Genomic DNA, 16791 nt, shown 5'->3' with positions numbered 1-16791 from the left:
GGAAGTATATTCAGTGCCTCTGAACTCCTGACATTTTCTGCCCAGAAGTTTGCACTGTCCAGGTTATGGATTCAAGTGCCCTGATCTTGATATATACCTCTTTGGGCCAGGCACATACAATGAAGGTTAGAAATTGTTGCTTGGGATACTATAGTTGTTTCCTCTGAATTACCTTCAAATGGCACATTATCTGAAAGGACAAAGTGGGTATATATCTAACTTTAGTTAGGTGACATATTACACATTAACTTAGAGGCATTTTTTGTCACCTTAAAATCCTAGGCTATTTCAGATCTCTCCACCCCCCCCACCCCCCGCCGTGACTTTTGCACTTGGTATTTTTCCTTATGAGGGAGTTGATTTTTCTCCCTAAGAGTGTAATACTATTTATTTCTTTAAAGGTCCTTCTTAAATACCTAAATTCTCAACCTTTAAATAAATTCAGAACTACAGAATTTTCATTGTGATATCCTCTTTAATCAAACCACGCCCCCTCACAAACACCTACAGAACTGCCTCCTCTGCTGTCTGAGCCACCGCCCAGGGATATTGTAGCTCCCCACAAAGCCTGTCTTCAGGCCTGTTTTTGGGTTCTGGGGCCTCTGTTGAGATCAGTCACTCATTAGAATGACCATGTCTCACCCACCAGAAATGAAATCCCTGGCCCAGCTGCACCAAGAAGTTATTGGGAAATCCAAACTTTAAGTTTAGGAAGTGTGCACCACTTTTAAAAAATAACATTTATTGGGTTTTTGATTTGTTTGTTTTCTTAAATACAGAAGAGTATAAAGAAGAAAACAAAAAAATGGCCTATAATCCCATCACTCAGAACTCCTGTTAACACTTAAAAACTAAAATAATACATGCACTTGATAAAACAATATCAATCAGTACAGAAAGGTACAAAATGAAAAGTCTCCTCTTCTCAAAGGTAACCACCATCAACGGTTTCTTGTATATTCTATGGGCAGACTATTTTGGGCATATTGCAGCCTATACATGTCTAGCATTGAAAATGATTTATATATACAAAAGGATCCTGCTATGTATGCAGTCTGGTAGCTTGTCTTCTGTACTAAGAATGTTTTGAGAGCTTTCCAAATCAAGCATATTCAGTTCTTCATTCTTTTAAAAGCTGCATAATGTTCTATTAAATTAATGCACCAATATTTCTTTAACTAGTGTCCCATTGTTGAATAGGTATGTAGGTTGTTGAGTGGATAACGTTTAAATCCAGACTAACTTGGTTACATGTTAATGATTCCCACAGTGAAATTAGGTAACAAACATCATAGTTTACAGTTATCAAGTTGTAGAGATAAGAGAAAAATTGCTTAAAGAAACCAGAATTGGAAGTCTTTGTGACCTATAGCAAAATTCATCAGTAATGGAGAAAGTGTTGCTTAAATTCTCTGTGGCCATTTCATCAACAGATCACTCAAGATGGACACGATTGGTTGATATCAACTTAGTGCGGTGCCATGCTTTGAAGCTGGACTCCTTCGGCCAGTTTATTGAATTATTGCCCAGCCTGGAGTTTATTTCACTGGACCAGATGTTTCGTGAACCACCCAAAGTAAATCATATTTAAGAGAATTTTTGTTCATTTATTTTGGTACCCAAGGAAGAAAACAAAACAAGTGTTTTCTTCCTAATAATATACCTTTACAGTGTTATAATTGGACTTTTTACTGCCAGGCTCAGTGAAGGCATAAAGGTCAGAATAATGCATGGCCTCTTCCTTGTAAATGAGTATTAAGGGGTCTCTAGAAAAGGGAAAGAAAAAAGTAAGTGGAAAAGCTGTCTTCATCAGTTTTATAAACTGAAGATACGGTAAGAGTGAAGACAGAAATTTGGGCTAATACAAATTATTACTCATACTAATTGGAACCCAAAATATAAATGAGGATTACGGATTTATTTGGAAATGTCTTACTTTGCTGCTGTCTTTTTTAGTTGGTTGTATATCCTGGGAAATTTGAGATTGCCCAGTTGAACAAAATGTTATTTTAAAACTGCTTAACAAATAAAATTTATTATACTCTCATTGTAAAAAAAAATTAGTGCTTCAACTATGTTCTCTCTTATCAGTTCTTAATGGTTACATTCCCACTGTTGAGTCAGTGGACTTTGAGGTCAGAACACTGGGTTTCAAGTCCCAGCTGTACCTCTTACTGGTCATGTGCTGTTGGGCAGCTCTCTTCCCATCGTGCATCTCATCTGAAAATCAAGCATAATAACAATTTATCTTGCTTGAAGTGTTGTGAGCCTTAAATGAATTCTTGTATGTGTATGTAAAAGCATTTCATAAATAAAGTTCTATTTAAATATTCTTATGTAGAGATGAAATAAGGGATATAAGTGTGTGGTTTTGTCTTAACCTTAGGGCTGTGCTCGAGTTGGTCTGAGTGCAGGCACTGGAATTGGGGTGTCCTCAGCCCTTGTCAGCAACCAGAACTCTAACAACGACAATGATAACAATGCCCAGAATAATGCCAACATCCATGACAACAATCATCATCCAGATGACTCAGATGAGGAGAATGACTTCCGGCAGGATCTACAACCAGGAGAGCAGCAGTTTGCAGCCGACGGTAACCCAGATCTTTTGTGAGCTCCAGATAGAGATGATTTTTACTTTGGATCTATTCTGTTCAGAGATCTAGTCTATCTCTGACTCTATTCTGTCCTTCCCTCCATTTCACTTTGTCACTTTACACATTAGGGTCCAAGTTGACAAGGTTAATGAAGGAGTGGATGAAATTTGCCTGTCTGCTTGCTTGTTTCAAGTTCTCCATATAATGCCCTTGTCCACAGAATCTCTAAGGCTACTTACAAAATAGGAAGGACTTGTAGATGCCATGGGAAATAGGGTTCAATGCTCCTTTGAGGCCTGGCTTAACTGAGATTTAACTTTCAGGATTTGGGCAGAAGAGCAATTCTTAATGTGTTCTGACCAATAGATGTGGAGTATTCAGCTTGCACGTCCCCAGAGCTGAAAAAAAGAAATACCAGTGATGTAGTTGACATTGTGTTGGGCATCTTTCACATACCTTTCATCTTTAAGTCTTCACAACCATCCAGCAAATTAAGTACATGAACTAATAAAGACCTATTGGATTTTGCTAATGTAATTTTCCTTCCAGTTCTTTAATCTTGACTAAACATTTGCTGTGTGCCATCCCATGTGTTAGTAGGCTTCATCTGCCCCTCTGTTGGTGAGTGAGGATAGAGTGAAATTATTTTTTCCACTTCCCCAGTTGACCCTTAAGGAATAGAGAAAAGCCCTAGCTGGTTTGGCTCGATTCAGCTTAAGGGCATATGCCACGTTTGTGGGCTCAATCCCCAGTAGGGGGCACCCAGGAGGCAGCCAGTCAATGATTCTCTCTCATCATTGATATTTCTGTCTATCTCTCCCTCTCCCTTCCTCTCTGAAATCAATAAAAAATATATAAGAAAAAAAGAACTAGGGAAGAATCTCTTCTAGCCATCTAACTGTTGCCCCTCACCCATTCTTGTGGGCACAGTAATTAATGAGAACAAAGCCCTGATGGTATATAACTGCTTTGATAATGAAAGCATACTGTGTATAGAGCATGAATTCCTTTAAGGTCACTCTTTAGTATGCACCCCCTCATCTAGGAATCATCTGTAGACATTGTCTTCCCTTTCCCACCTCACAGAAATCTCCATTTTGATTCTTGAAAGTCAACAGTGACTCTTAACAAAAGCTAGTAGTCATTTCTCCACTTTCATCTTAGTTGACATCTCAGCAGCATTTGTCATTGTTGCCCACTTCTACCTTCCTGAGATATATTCTTCTCTTGTCATCTCTGAAACCATTTTCCTGGTTTTCCTCCTATCTCATTGGACATGCCTGCTCAGTTTCCTTTCCTTGCACCATTTGCTCTATTCCACATTTCTTCTTGATCAAGTTACTTGGCCGTATGTTTCTCAGTGCATAATGGAGAATGCCTTCCATTGTGAATCACTTATTGGTGTAGCAGGGATCAAAATGTGCAAGAACACTGTGTTTGATTTAAGAGAGAACAATGGAATTCAAATCTACTAACATAGAAACTTAAGCTTTTAGTTTGTGTGGGACTTACACACAAACCAAATACTTGAGGTATAGTCTTGTTAAACCAGAGGTCTTGTGATCTTGTGCTGTGAAAGGCCGAGCAATTAAAAAAAAAAAAAAAAAAGTGCCACAAAGATTCAAAATTAAAAGGGATCAGTGAGAATTAGTTGACATGACTAACATTGATGCTTCCACTCTAGGTGCAAATTTAGCATTATTTGTAAAGTTAGATTAAAATTTGGATTGACATGTTTACTTTCCTTAATGTAGAATTTTTTTATATATAATATATTTTTATTGATTTCAGAGAGGAAGGGAGAGGGAGAGAGAGATAGAAACCTCAATGATGAGAGAGAATCATTGATCGGCTGCCTCCTGCACGCCCCCCCAACGGGGGATCGAGCCCACAACCTGCCATGTGCCCTTGACTGGAATCGAACCTGGGACCCTTCAGTCTGCAACACTCTACCCACTGAGCCAAACCAGCTAGGGCTTACTGTAGAATTTTAAAACTTTTCACACATGGGCCTCTAATGAGTTTTGGACCAACCCCAGAATGAAGCAAAGCCATCCACTCTCTATTACCCTGTTGTATTTAGCTTCACCAGCTTGCATTAACTTGGCTTGTCTCTTTAAGGAGATTCTTTCAGAAACCGGATTCTCTTTTGGTTTTTTTCATCTAACTCAAATGGTTGGGTGGTTGATTTCTCAGCAATAGTTATTGAACATCCTTAAGCATTGAGGATATAGTGGTGAACAAGGTGGACGTCTGCTGTCCTCCTCTGAGTTGAGCCTGAGCTGTAAAGGTGTAGGATAGTGTTGGTATTATCTTGACTCAAACTGAGATAAGGCACAGGCTTATCAGGGGGTACTGGATTGAGTGCCCTGAATACTGATTTGAGGGATTTGGATTTAATTTTTAAAAGCTAGCAAAGCCAGCAATTTTTTATTTAGGGTCCTCTTGGAAAAGTGACCATTTTATCTTAAGACTGGTAAACTGATTGAAACTTTAGTACTTATAGTAAACTGATTGAAGCTTAGCAATCTGAAATTGTTCACTGTGCTTATCCTCTGGAAAATATATAAAAGTACACATTTTTATTTATTGACTAGAGGCCCGGTGCACGAAATCCTGCACCAGTGGGGTCCCTCGACCTGGCCTGCACCCTCTTGAAATCTGGGACTCCTCGGGGAATGTCGGATAGCCAATTTTGGACCAATCCCTGCAGGCCTGATCCAGACAGGAGGGAGCCCGATCCTGTGCGTTGAGCGTCTGTCCCCTGGGGGTCAGTGAGCATCATAGCAACCAGTCGACCAGTTGTTCAGTTGCTTAGGCTTTTTTATATATAGATAGGCACTAGTAACTAGTGAAGACTTTGTTGTAAATTAAACATTTGAATACTATTAAAATGTCAATAATGTACTTAGTGTATTTGTTAGTAATCCTTGCCACACATTAGCCAAAAATGATACCAGAGCCTTTAGGGAGTAGGAAAGGAAAAACAATTTGAGCTTGCCTACCCAGAACATCCTGGATTAGCTGGCAGGTACTATGAAACTAATTGCTTATAAGATGATCCTAAGGTCTTCCAGTAGGTGGCTCTTCCTATCTTAAAGCAAATAGCTTAAAGGGAGACAAGCAGTTGCCTGGTACAGCCATCTCTGATAGCATCTTCAGGAATGAAAATGGTGTTTTCTCTCAGCTGTGTGCCTTTGTCCCTGCTTTCATCTTACAGTGATGGGCTTTCTCCACGAAGTGATCCCTCCTCTCCTACAGAACCGTTGGCCACTTCTTGTTAATGTTAATATAGTGAAGCACAATTTTATGATATTTCTCCAAAGTGGGCCTAATAATCAGGGGGGTGTGCATTTCTCAGGGGTGCCCTGTTTGGGCTGCCTTTGTGGTTTTCTTAGACCTTTCCTGGTTTGACTTTGTTTATTTTTATTTAAGCATTGAATGAGATGGAAGACATGGTGCAAGAAGATGGAGAGGTGATGGCTGAGAGTGGACATGAGACTCCAGCTCACAGTCAGGCAGTTCTTCCTGTGGATGTTGATGAGGAACAAGCAGGTAACCATGTGACTTCCCACAGTCATGGTTGTGAAAACTAGGGCCTGACTAAGGAAGTAAAACACTAAGAATGGTTAATTTTTTTTTTATTTTTTTACATTACAGCTAATGATATGTTATATGCTATTTATTATTGAGGACTATATTATATTTGTGTCGCCCTCGCTACTTTTATATATATTTTACTAAAGTTTGCTCTTAATTTTTTGTGACTGTGACGATAACTTTATTGGCATATGCCGTGTGTGTGTGTGTGTGTGGAGAAAGAAAGCACTCAAATTGTTAATGGGAAAATAAATGACCTGACTAAATATTTTGCTTCTCCTCTCCCTTCATTTTGGTGTTGAGGGGAAGCAGTGGAGAGTTGACCTGGTTTAGTAAATAGATCAAGATCTAAACTTTTGCTCTGGTTGACTTATGGCAGGCTATAGTCAAAGGCCCCTAAAGATGAGCTAATACCACCCTTTATTAAGCAGTGGGGAAACTAATATTCTTTCACAAGTTTGAAAGTTTTTGCCCATGACCACTCAGCCAGTGAGCAAGGGACAGAATTGAGATTAGATCTAAAATTATTTCACTCCTGATCTATTGGAAGGCTACCTTGTTTTTGAGTTGAAAATATGTGTACCCTGTTTTAAGTGTCTTACAGATGCAGTCACTTAACTAATATTGAGTGCCTATTCTTTGCCAGGAATTGTACAATGTTAACAGAAAAAAGATAGGCCAGGTTCCTTGGAGCTTACATTTTGTTGATGGAGCGAATATCAGTCACTCTCCAGAGAAAATTGGCTCTGGTTTACTGTGTTAGTGCCAAGCAGATTAAACATTTTTTACATACCTGTAAATATTCAACCAAACTGTAATGGTGCATCTAGCCTTTAGGTGCATCCAATGAGATAGATCTACATTCTGTTACAGAATGCAGAGAGCCCCATAGATGTCTGAGGTTCATCTTCATTTCCTTTGCCTTCTTTGTACATTTGCAAAATTGGAAAAACAGCCTATTTGAAAGATGATTATCATGACTCTTATTTTGATTATATTAGCATGATTTATGTGACTTTTTCTTTTCTTTCTTTTCTTTTTTTGTTAATTCTTACCTGAGGATATTTTTTCCATTGCTTTTCATAGAGATAGGGAGAGAGGGGAGGAGGGAGGGAGGGGGAGAAAGAGAGAGAAACATCAATGCTGAGGGAGACACATTGACTGGTTAACTCCCAATTGGGGGTCGGAGTGAACCTGAAACCCAGGTAAGTGCCCTTGACCAGGAATCGAATCCAAAACCCTTTGGTATATGGGCCGATGTTGTAACCATTGGGAAACACTAGCCAGGGCGACTTATGTGACATTTTCAAATAGTGAAGATCCTATAGGGAGAGGCCATATAATCTGTTTTAATTTGTCTTTAGAAATGTATAAAGTTTGTTGTTGACATGTTAATCATACTTAATGTTTATATAATGCTTTAGAGTTAAAGTGCTTTCACAGTATCTCATCCAAGTGTATATTCCATTAAAATGAGTGATAAGGGAGGCTCCATAGAACCAAAGCATGTGTGTGAGCCCAGGTTCCTGGAAACAGTACTTAGAATGAGAGCTTTTCTTGGGCAAAAAATAACTTACTCCTGTGTTTTTTGTTTTAGGACCCAGTGGGCTTCAGCGTGTAGTAAAACCAACCCCAATTACTGTTCATGATTCAGAGAGTGATGATGAGGAAGATAGTCTAGAGCTCCAAGAAGTCTGGATTCCTAAGAATGGTACTCGGCGTTACTCTGAGCGGGAAGAAAAAAAGAGAGAGTCAGAGCAGTCCAGGGAATTGTCAGGTGAGAGATTTTGTCGTGCCCCGACCTGCTAGGTGAGAGTCATGAGAACCGACACACATGGCCTTTATTTATATCAGATGTCCCACCATGGCTTGTGGTGCAGTTCACGTCTCCTTACGAAATGTGACAGGAGCAGGAAAGGCAGTAGCCCAAGTGAGAGTGGAATCGGGGGGTGCTATCTAGGGCGAGCGGAGCACAACAAAAATATTGTGGAGTTGGGGCCCCGGGAAGAGAAGACGTGAGGACTGTGACTCCTAAGGCTTTTAGGAAGTGGAGATGTCAGGAGGTTAGGGGTTAGAGAGGGCTTAGTCAGTGAGTCATCCAGAGGAATGAGCACACAGACATTCCCCAGCTCATAACCTGTCCGGTTGTGCTTAGTGAATGTTGGTGGCTGGTTTGGTGCTTGGGGAGTCCTTTTGGGTATGTTCCTATAATCCCCTGCCTCTTTTCAAATCTGGTCCACAGCCTTCTGCCATTTGCTTCACCAGAAAACTATAATTCTCTTAACTTTTAGGTTCGTACTTCCTTGTCTTTCCTTCCCTCTTGTTTCTCAGAACCATATGCTTACCACTTTCATCAAAGGATGAGGTTTTAAAAATTCTCCACTCATTTTTTCTTGGGTACCCTCTCCTTTATATGTTTGAATGCTTAGTTCATTATACATTTAACACAAAACCTGAAATATATATACACTTCTGTGTACGGAAAGCTCAGTTCTTGAGACTGGGGAAATTTACTCACCATTGACTAATCACACAATTCTTATTTTATGCCTTTTAAGAAATTCAGATATCTTTACACTGTGGTTGAAAGGAGCTTTAATGGAAACTGAAATTAGGAGTAGTGTGACCAGCTGGCTAACTTATGTCTCCTAGAAAGTTCAGTTTCTGAATGTAGAAACTAGATCTTCTGCCAGCCTGATAAAACATGATTTGTTTACGTATCCTTTATATATTCATTGAGCCTTACTGTGCCCCAGGAACTGTGTTAGATGCCATGAGGGATAGAGATGAGTAAGGCATAATCTCTCTGGGGAACCTCTAGTCTGGTTGAAGTGTCACGTCAGAAACATGTATAATCATACCACAGGGAATGTATTACAGTGGTTTTGGGGGTGGGGGTGCAGAACAGATTGAACAGAGGTCCAAGGCTGAAGAATTGGTGAGAACAAAGGCCCCGAGGGAGTAAGGCAGGGGTATAGTTGGGGAAAAGTTTGGGCTGGGGTATAGAATGTATGCAGCGGGGAGAAGAATAGAATGTAAGTATGAAATCAGATCATACTGAGCCTTGAAGGCTGAGCTGAGGAGTATAACCCTAGAAAGCACTAGGAAGCCATAGAGAATTTTTGAGTAACTGAGTGATGTGGTCACCATTATACTTTAGGAAAATTAGTGTACATTGTTTCCTGTTCCAAATTTATTCTTGCCTTTTGTCCAGAATTTGTACTGAAATCTTTTCTTTTCCTTGGGCCATTCTTCTTTTTCTATAAGCAGTAAGTGGAAAAGGCAAGACTCCACTTCGAAAGAGGTACAACTCCCATCAGATGGGCCAATCGAAGCAGTTTCCCCTCGAGGAAAGCAGCTGTGAGAAAGGCTGTCAGGTCACCAGTGAGCAGATCAAAGCCGATATGAAAGCAGCTAGGGATATTCCTGAAAAGAAAAAAAACAAGGATGTGTATCCCAGCTGCAGCAGCACCACCGCCAGCACAGTGGGAAACTCCAGCTCACTCAGCACTGCTTCTCAAAGCCCTGACTGTGTAAGGACGGTGAACAGCAGCGGCTCTTCCGAGCCTAGCCCTACAGAAGTGGATGTGTCCAGGCAGTGTGTCTGCTCCCCCGCTGGGTCAGAGGACTCTGAGGCCATGGAGGAGGGAGATGCAGAGAGTTCTGTCTGCCCCAGATGCTGCTGTCACAGGCCCCAGGAATCCCAAAGGAGAACTAGCAGGTGTTCTGATGAGGAACGTCCTTCAACCAGCCGAGCCTGTGTTGTGAATGGCCCGGATGGTACGAGATCCGCCTTTTCCTTTAGGACTCTGCCACAAGGGGGGTCTTCAGGCCCAGCACATGATGAGAGGACTAATGGGAGTGGCTCTGGGGCTACAGGTGAGGACAGGAGGGGGAGCTCCCAGCCTGAGAGCTGTGACGTGCAGTCTAATGAAGACTACCCTCGGAGGCCCCTAACAAGGGCCAGGAGCAGACTCTCCCATGTACCGCTGGTATCTGAGTCAGGTATGACAATGCTGCCAGGACTAGCAACTGCAGGTTAGGACTGGAGAAGGGCATTAGCTCATTCCATATGTTTTCCTACATAAATCCAGTGAGGCAAACTGAATTCTATGTTGGTGTTCTGTGATCCTACAGATTTTGAGCTACTTTTCAGCAGTGATTGGGGGAGGGAAGGGTGTGTAAAACAGCTTGTAAAGCATCCAACACAGGAAAACTCAGGAAGTTGTTTCTAAGAAAAAAGTATTACTGTGTATATTGACCCTAAACACAACACTGATTCTGATGTGTAAGCCCCAATGGATAAACTCTACTGCCATCCCACACGCTAGGGAAGTCTCACTGTGGGTGACGTTTTGAACCTTAGCCAGAAGGTAAGGACCTGAAGTGGCTGGGGCTGTGGGAACAGGTATGGATATACCCCTACATCTGCCTCTATAGTTACCTAGTAGTGTTTTCTGAAGTGTAGTTTTGTTTCTAGTTACATTTGCCAGGATATAAGCAGGTAAGTAGTTTAGCTGAGGATTATTTTGGTAAAGTTATACTCAAACATAAATGTAGATAATTCCATTAATATTTATAATGTGAAAACTAAGGAATTGAGTTGGGTGGGGTGAACACATTTCTTAGTCATAATTCTATTTATATCAGACTTTCTTTTTAAGTTATCTCTGTCTTTATTAAGTCATGTGTACCTATCAATAAATAATAATATATTTTAATTTTATCCAAGTTTCCCTCAATTTCAAAATCTTACAATCCCCCCAAGACATAGAGTTGATGTTTTTTTATATACTAAGTAGACCTGATTGCATCATGTGGAATTAAACTAACAAAAATAAGCTTTTATAAGATAAATATGAGAACTTAATTATGTGCTAATTCTCATAGTAACATAAACTCATATTAAAACATATACATGAGTTTTATTTGAAGATTTCATTATGCTTTGCAAAAACTAGTTCTGTCATGATGACTGGCTTGAATTTTAAATGCTTTATGATATTTTTTATGCATAATGGAATTTACCATTTTAACGTTTTGAAGTATGCAGTTCATTGGCATTAAGCACGTTCATATTGTTGTGCAACCATCACCAGCATCCATCTGAACTTTTCATCATCCCAAATGGAAATTCTGTGCCCATACACAGAAACTCCCCATTAAACAGAAACTCCCCATTAGGACACTTTTGTTGATAGCTTTTTTTCATTTGTAAAGTCAGATCTATGTGTTTAGTTTTATGTTTTTTTCCCTTTGTTTTTATGCTATGGAAGGCCTTTCCTACAACTGTTTCAAATAATTGTTCACATCTCTGTATTTGTTTATTCATTTATTTGTTTATTATTTTAATTCTTTATTTTAATCTGTGGGAACTAACTTGATATTTTATTTCAAATTGTCACCAAGTTGTGTCAGTACTATTTATTGACATCCATTCTCATGTCATTATTTTGAAATGCTCTTTTATCTCGTACTTTTGATACACTTAAGTTTATCTCTGGGCATTCGATTCTATTCCACTGCTCTCTCCTCTCTCATCATTCTTTGTCAAAATTTCCTTGACTGGTCCTATTTTATCATTTACTTTTTAGAGTTGTATTTTAAAATAACTTTGTCAAGCTCTAAAAGCAAATCTTGTTTTTGTTTGGAATTCTATTACATTGATTGAAAAGATTATTGTAATTTTTGCAGCACTGAGCCTTCCTATTTAGAAACTATTACTTTGTCTCCTATTTTGTCTTATGTCTCCTGGTAAAATTTTATAGTTGTTACTGTTTTGGGAGTTTTGGTTTGTTTTATTTTTGTTTTTAACATAGATCATTTATATTAACCATAAGGAGATAGGGGGCTTTGACTTCTTTTTATGTGTGTGTGTGTTCTGCTATCCCTCTTACTATTTCCTTCTGACTTGTTTTGTAACTAGAACTTTTTCTTAGGTTAAAGAATTCCCAAGAATTTTTTTAAAAAAGGTTTCTTATAGCACTTTTTATTTTTTAAGTAAATTACATTTGTTATCGTGTTGTTTTTTTAATTTGAGATAACTTCTCATGTATGTAGCTGATGTGTAAATAGTAGGTTAATTATTTTCTTTTTCTTTTTTTTCTAAATATAATTTATTGATTTTTACAGAGAGGAAGGGAGAGGGATAGAGAGTTAGAGAGAGAAACATTGATCAGCTGCCTCCTGCACAACCCCCACTGGGGATCGAGCCTGCAACCAAGGTACATGCCCTTGACCGGAATCGAACCTGGGACCCTTCAGTCCACAGGCCGATGCTCTACCCACTGAGCCAAACCGGTTAGGGCTAGGTTAATTATTTTCTAATATTTTTTACACACAATACAAATGTCAATTTACTTTCATTTTTTTTTAATTTAAGTTCTTTATTGTTGAAAGTATTATATATGTCTCCTTTGATCTCTCCCCGGATGCTCCTACCCCCCAGCATATGCCCTCACCCCCTACTGTCTGTGTCCATTGATTATGCTTATATGCATGCATACAAGTCCTTTGGTTGACTATTTACTTTCAATAACAATTTTCTGGAGATATGTCAAAGTGCTGCTTTTAATACTATCCAGATCTTTTGGAAAGAAGAACAAATTATTTGGATGGCTTTCATCTTATTTTTACTCTAGCATGTTTTTTATATCTATCAGCCATCATGCTTTAAAAGTTTTAATTAGAAAAATCCAGCTCATAAAGGAACAAACTTGATTGAGTGTTTTGGATTTTTTAAAAATTACTTTAAAGAAAACATTTGAGTTTTTTATTTAGTTTTCAATTTATGGCCTTATGTAGTGTTAAAACCATGTTAGAAGCTAATATAGTTATTTGTCTTGTGAATTCCTATTTTGATAATAAATGCTTGTAAGTTTTTTTATCCTCATTGTATAATACTTTAGAAAATAAATATCACAAAAATAACTAATTGGATTGTCAAAGAATAACATTTAGGATTGATATGGTATGATTCTCATAAAATACTAACTTTTTTCCTTGACACTTAACACTGGATTGGTTTGCTTTAGCAAACCAGTTGTGTTTCTGTAGCACCTTCTAACCTAATGTTAACTACACTATGTTGTAATTCGTGTTTTACTGTCTTTCCAATAGACTATGAGCTCTATGAGGGCAGGGACAATGTCTGCTTGTTCGCTATCATATGCCCAGCTTCTAGAATAATGGTGCTCAGTGAATAATTGTGAACTTAATCAGTAGTAGGAACCATCATTTGAGGTATGTTGGTCCTGGTGGATCAGCGATTTTTAACCGGTGTGCTGCAAGAATTTTTAAAATAAGCAATACCTATTTAGATAGGGACACTGACCTCTTTTCCTAAGATTGTCAAATTAAAAATGACAAAGACCAACACAGTAGCCATCTAGTGTGAATGAATCAGAATGATACCCATTTTTCTTTGTCAGGTCAGCAAAAAATGTATTTTTGGTGTGCTGCAGAATTTTAGATATTAGTTTGTGTGTGCCATAAGATGAGTAAGGTTGAAAATCGCTGTGATGTATGCATGAAATCACTAACAGTTGTCCCTACACAAAGAAGGTGGTGTAAGAAAATAACAGGGTGAATTCTGTCTTCCTTTTACATTGGGAAGCCTTTGTTTTTCAAGGTTATCAATATATAAAGTGTGATTTTATTTTATAACTTTTCTTAGAAAACATAAACAGCCAATGTGGGCACTCTGGAGAGCAGGAAATTTAACTTTGAACCACATATTCTGATGAAATAAAGGGGAGGGGAGAGAGCAATCCAGGAACGTGAGAGTTTGAAAATTGGATTGTGAAAGGAGAATGCTAATAGAAAATTCTGTTCTGAACACTGTCACAAAGGAATGGAAACAGACGTGCTTTTTGTGTGTTTGTTCCCTTTCATTTTTGTGGTTTGGGGAGAGGGAATCAGGACCTATTATTGGTTGTAACAAGTGTGTGAATTTTGTCTGTTACGTGAATTATGCTGCCTTTAGAAGATGCCTTGTTAATGAAGATAATTAGATTTTGCACGAAGTTCCTGCAGGAATACTGTGGAAAGCGGCCTTCACTGGGTTGCCTAGATCAAGAGTTTTTATGTTTTTCCAGAACCCCTGGGCTTTGCCTGGGTTCAGGGTCATTTTAGGAAGTTTGATGGGTAGAACTCTTGGGTTTCCTTTTAAGCTTCATCCAAAGCAGCTGATTTCAGTTGTTTTGCATGGTAAAATTTCACAAAGTTTTCAGATGGTGGAGGAAAGGTTCTGGTATGTCAAAAACACACACTTGGCCTCTTTAGAGTTCCCATCTAACCCACGCCTTTGGGAATTGGCACCTTGTTTGCCTATCTTTCTTAGTAATCTTTCATGTCTGAAGTTGAAGAATTACCAAGTGGAGTGTTGTAGTCTAGAAGTGGTGTGTGAAAGCAATATGATAGGATTTCATTTGTGAATCTCAATTTTACTTTATCCGTGTCTCCTTTGCTACAGAATGAATATCAAAAACAAGGACTGACTTTCCGTGTCTTGTTTAGAATATATATGTGCTTAACTTTTAGAGATGAATTTAGAACTTATATTTAAGATCATATTTACTTTGCAAATTAAGCAAAATGTTTTATAACAATACTAGCAAATGAGTTAGGGCCGTGGTCAGCAAACCACATGGCTCTTCCACAAAATACCGGCTCTTCCACAAAATACAGAGTTCTGCGCATGGGCCACGAAGTTTCAATCGCACTGTACGTGATTGCCCGCACGTGATAGTTTGTGGAAGAGCCACACTCAAGGGGCCAAAGAGCCGCATGTGGCTCGTGAGCCGCAGTTTGCCGACCACTGAGTTAGTGCCTTACCCGCTAGGGTTTGGGAGATAAAGGATTACAAGTTTTCTAACATAGTGATTGCCTGAGTTTTGCTCCTGGTTCTACCAGTTACACCTTCACAAACTTCCCATGTCTCAGTTTCTTGATTTGTAAAATAAGAATAATAAATCTATCTTAAAGGGCTGTTGTAAGAAACCCTTAGAAAAGTGCCTGACAGAGTAGGTGCTCAGTAAATATTTGCTATTATTATCTCACTTAACGTATCTCTAATGCAGCAGTTGCCAACCTTTCGGACCTCGTGGACCACTGGTTGGCGACTGCTGCTCTAATGCATTCATTCATTTAATGAATGCTGAGTGCCACTCATTCAATAAATGTTCATTTTAGCTCATTGCTAATAGCTGACATTGATACAAAAATGAAATAAGACAGTAATGTTGCCTTCAAAGAGCTTTTAGTTTAAATAGAGAAACAAAACAGGTATACAGGGAATTACAGAACCCTATATAATGTTTGGGAATCCAGGTGATTTGATAGAGCAGGTAGCATTTGAGATGGTCTTTTCAGGGATGGGTAGTATTTTCAAAAGTGAAGTCTGGAAAGTTGTTCTGGGAGAAGGAGCTAGAATGATTAATGGTGTCAGAGGCATTGGCAATGGGGGGTGATTGGATAATAGTATGGAATAAAACCGAACAGGTGGAGACAAAGCATCACTCTAAATGTCAGGCATTGAAATGCATGTGTTAATCAGTAGTCGAGAACTTACAGTTGTTTAGCAGGAAACTGGTGAGTTTAATTCACCAATAATATTTCAGATGGCTTGAGTGACTAGAGATGGGAATGTTCCTTAGATTGTCAGAATGCCCCAGGGATGAAAAGGATACTGTGTTTGAGGTAATGGGGGGCGATCTTGTTTGGGAACAGTCAGTTGGAAGTAGTGGTCTGACTGTATTCCATTGGGGACCATGTTCCTCTTGCTTTTTCTAGAGGTTGCTAAAACAAAGCCACGGCATACTATGAAGCGGAAGCGGACAGCAGATAAGTCCACCAGTACCAGTGATCCTGTGATTGAGGATGACCATGTGCAGGTGAAGAAAAAGCCCTCCCTTACCTTTCAGGCCAGCCAGCGTCCTGAATAATGTAAAGGAACTGAAGTTTCCATCTTTATATACTTTTTTTTTTCTCTAAATAGAAGAAATTGGTAACAACGGCTTCTCACTTGTGCCAGTGAAAACATTTAAGTTTTCCAAAGAAAGTACAGAAAAAGACATCTAACTTAAAAATATTTCTCCTCTATAGGTCCTTGTGTTAAAGTCCAAAAATCTTGTTGGAGTCACTATGACCAACTGTGGAATCACAGATCTGGTGCTAAAAGACTGTCCCAAGATGATGTTCATCCATGGTATGTATTTGGGCTCATGTCATACAAGAGCATCATGAAGGAGTTTAAAGAATTAAGGACTCAGAAAGGAATCATTATGTTGGATTATATCTAATTCTGTCCTCGTTCTGTAGTTCTCAGATAATTACTCAGTAGTATTTGTGAGGGGCCTGTCTCTGCCATTTGCTGTCTTGGTGATGTTGGACATGTTTTGCGTGCAGATGTTTTGGGGGAAGCGGTAACTGGGCCTTTAAGTGCCTCACAGCTCTGCAGTTTGTTGACATGATTAAACCTAACCTCAGTTCATGGCCTATTATCATTATTCCAAGCCCCGCTTTTCTTTGTAGTCCCATGTGCCCTGCCCCTCTTTGCCAATCCCATCGGCTCCCTCCATCTATGCCTGCGTAT

General features: G+C 39.1%; 1 protein-coding gene across 10 annotated transcripts in view; it reads left to right on the top strand.

Moving 5' to 3' along the window:
* The window catches only part of FBXO38 (F-box protein 38), a 51508-nt gene that overhangs the window by 27386 nt on the left and 7331 nt on the right, over nucleotides 1-16791 (top strand). For 4 of the 10 annotated variants that reach the window (XM_006097442.3, XM_023761198.1, XM_006097441.3 and 1 more), the window contains 7 exons: nucleotides 1434-1576; nucleotides 2387-2594; nucleotides 6033-6152; nucleotides 7795-7974; nucleotides 9468-10202; nucleotides 15990-16090; nucleotides 16302-16404. In XM_006097442.3, the coding sequence (XP_006097504.1) occupies nucleotides 1434-1576; nucleotides 2387-2594; nucleotides 6033-6152; nucleotides 7795-7974; nucleotides 9468-10202; nucleotides 15990-16090; nucleotides 16302-16404 (1590 nt within the window). The remainder of the gene's footprint in view (nucleotides 1-1433; nucleotides 1577-2386; nucleotides 2595-6032; nucleotides 6153-7794; nucleotides 7975-9467; nucleotides 10203-15989; nucleotides 16091-16301; nucleotides 16405-16791) is intronic. The other 6 variants (XM_006097445.3, XM_023761199.1, XM_023761197.1 and 3 more) reach the window with 3 other exon arrangements.

Source organism: Myotis lucifugus, unplaced genomic scaffold, assembly GCF_000147115.1.
Source record: "Myotis lucifugus unplaced genomic scaffold, Myoluc2.0 scaffold_202, whole genome shotgun sequence".
NCBI lineage: Eukaryota > Metazoa > Chordata > Mammalia > Chiroptera > Vespertilionidae > Myotis > Myotis lucifugus.
Note: the sequence above shows the minus strand (reverse complement) of the source record. Positions and strands in the feature narration are given on the sequence as shown.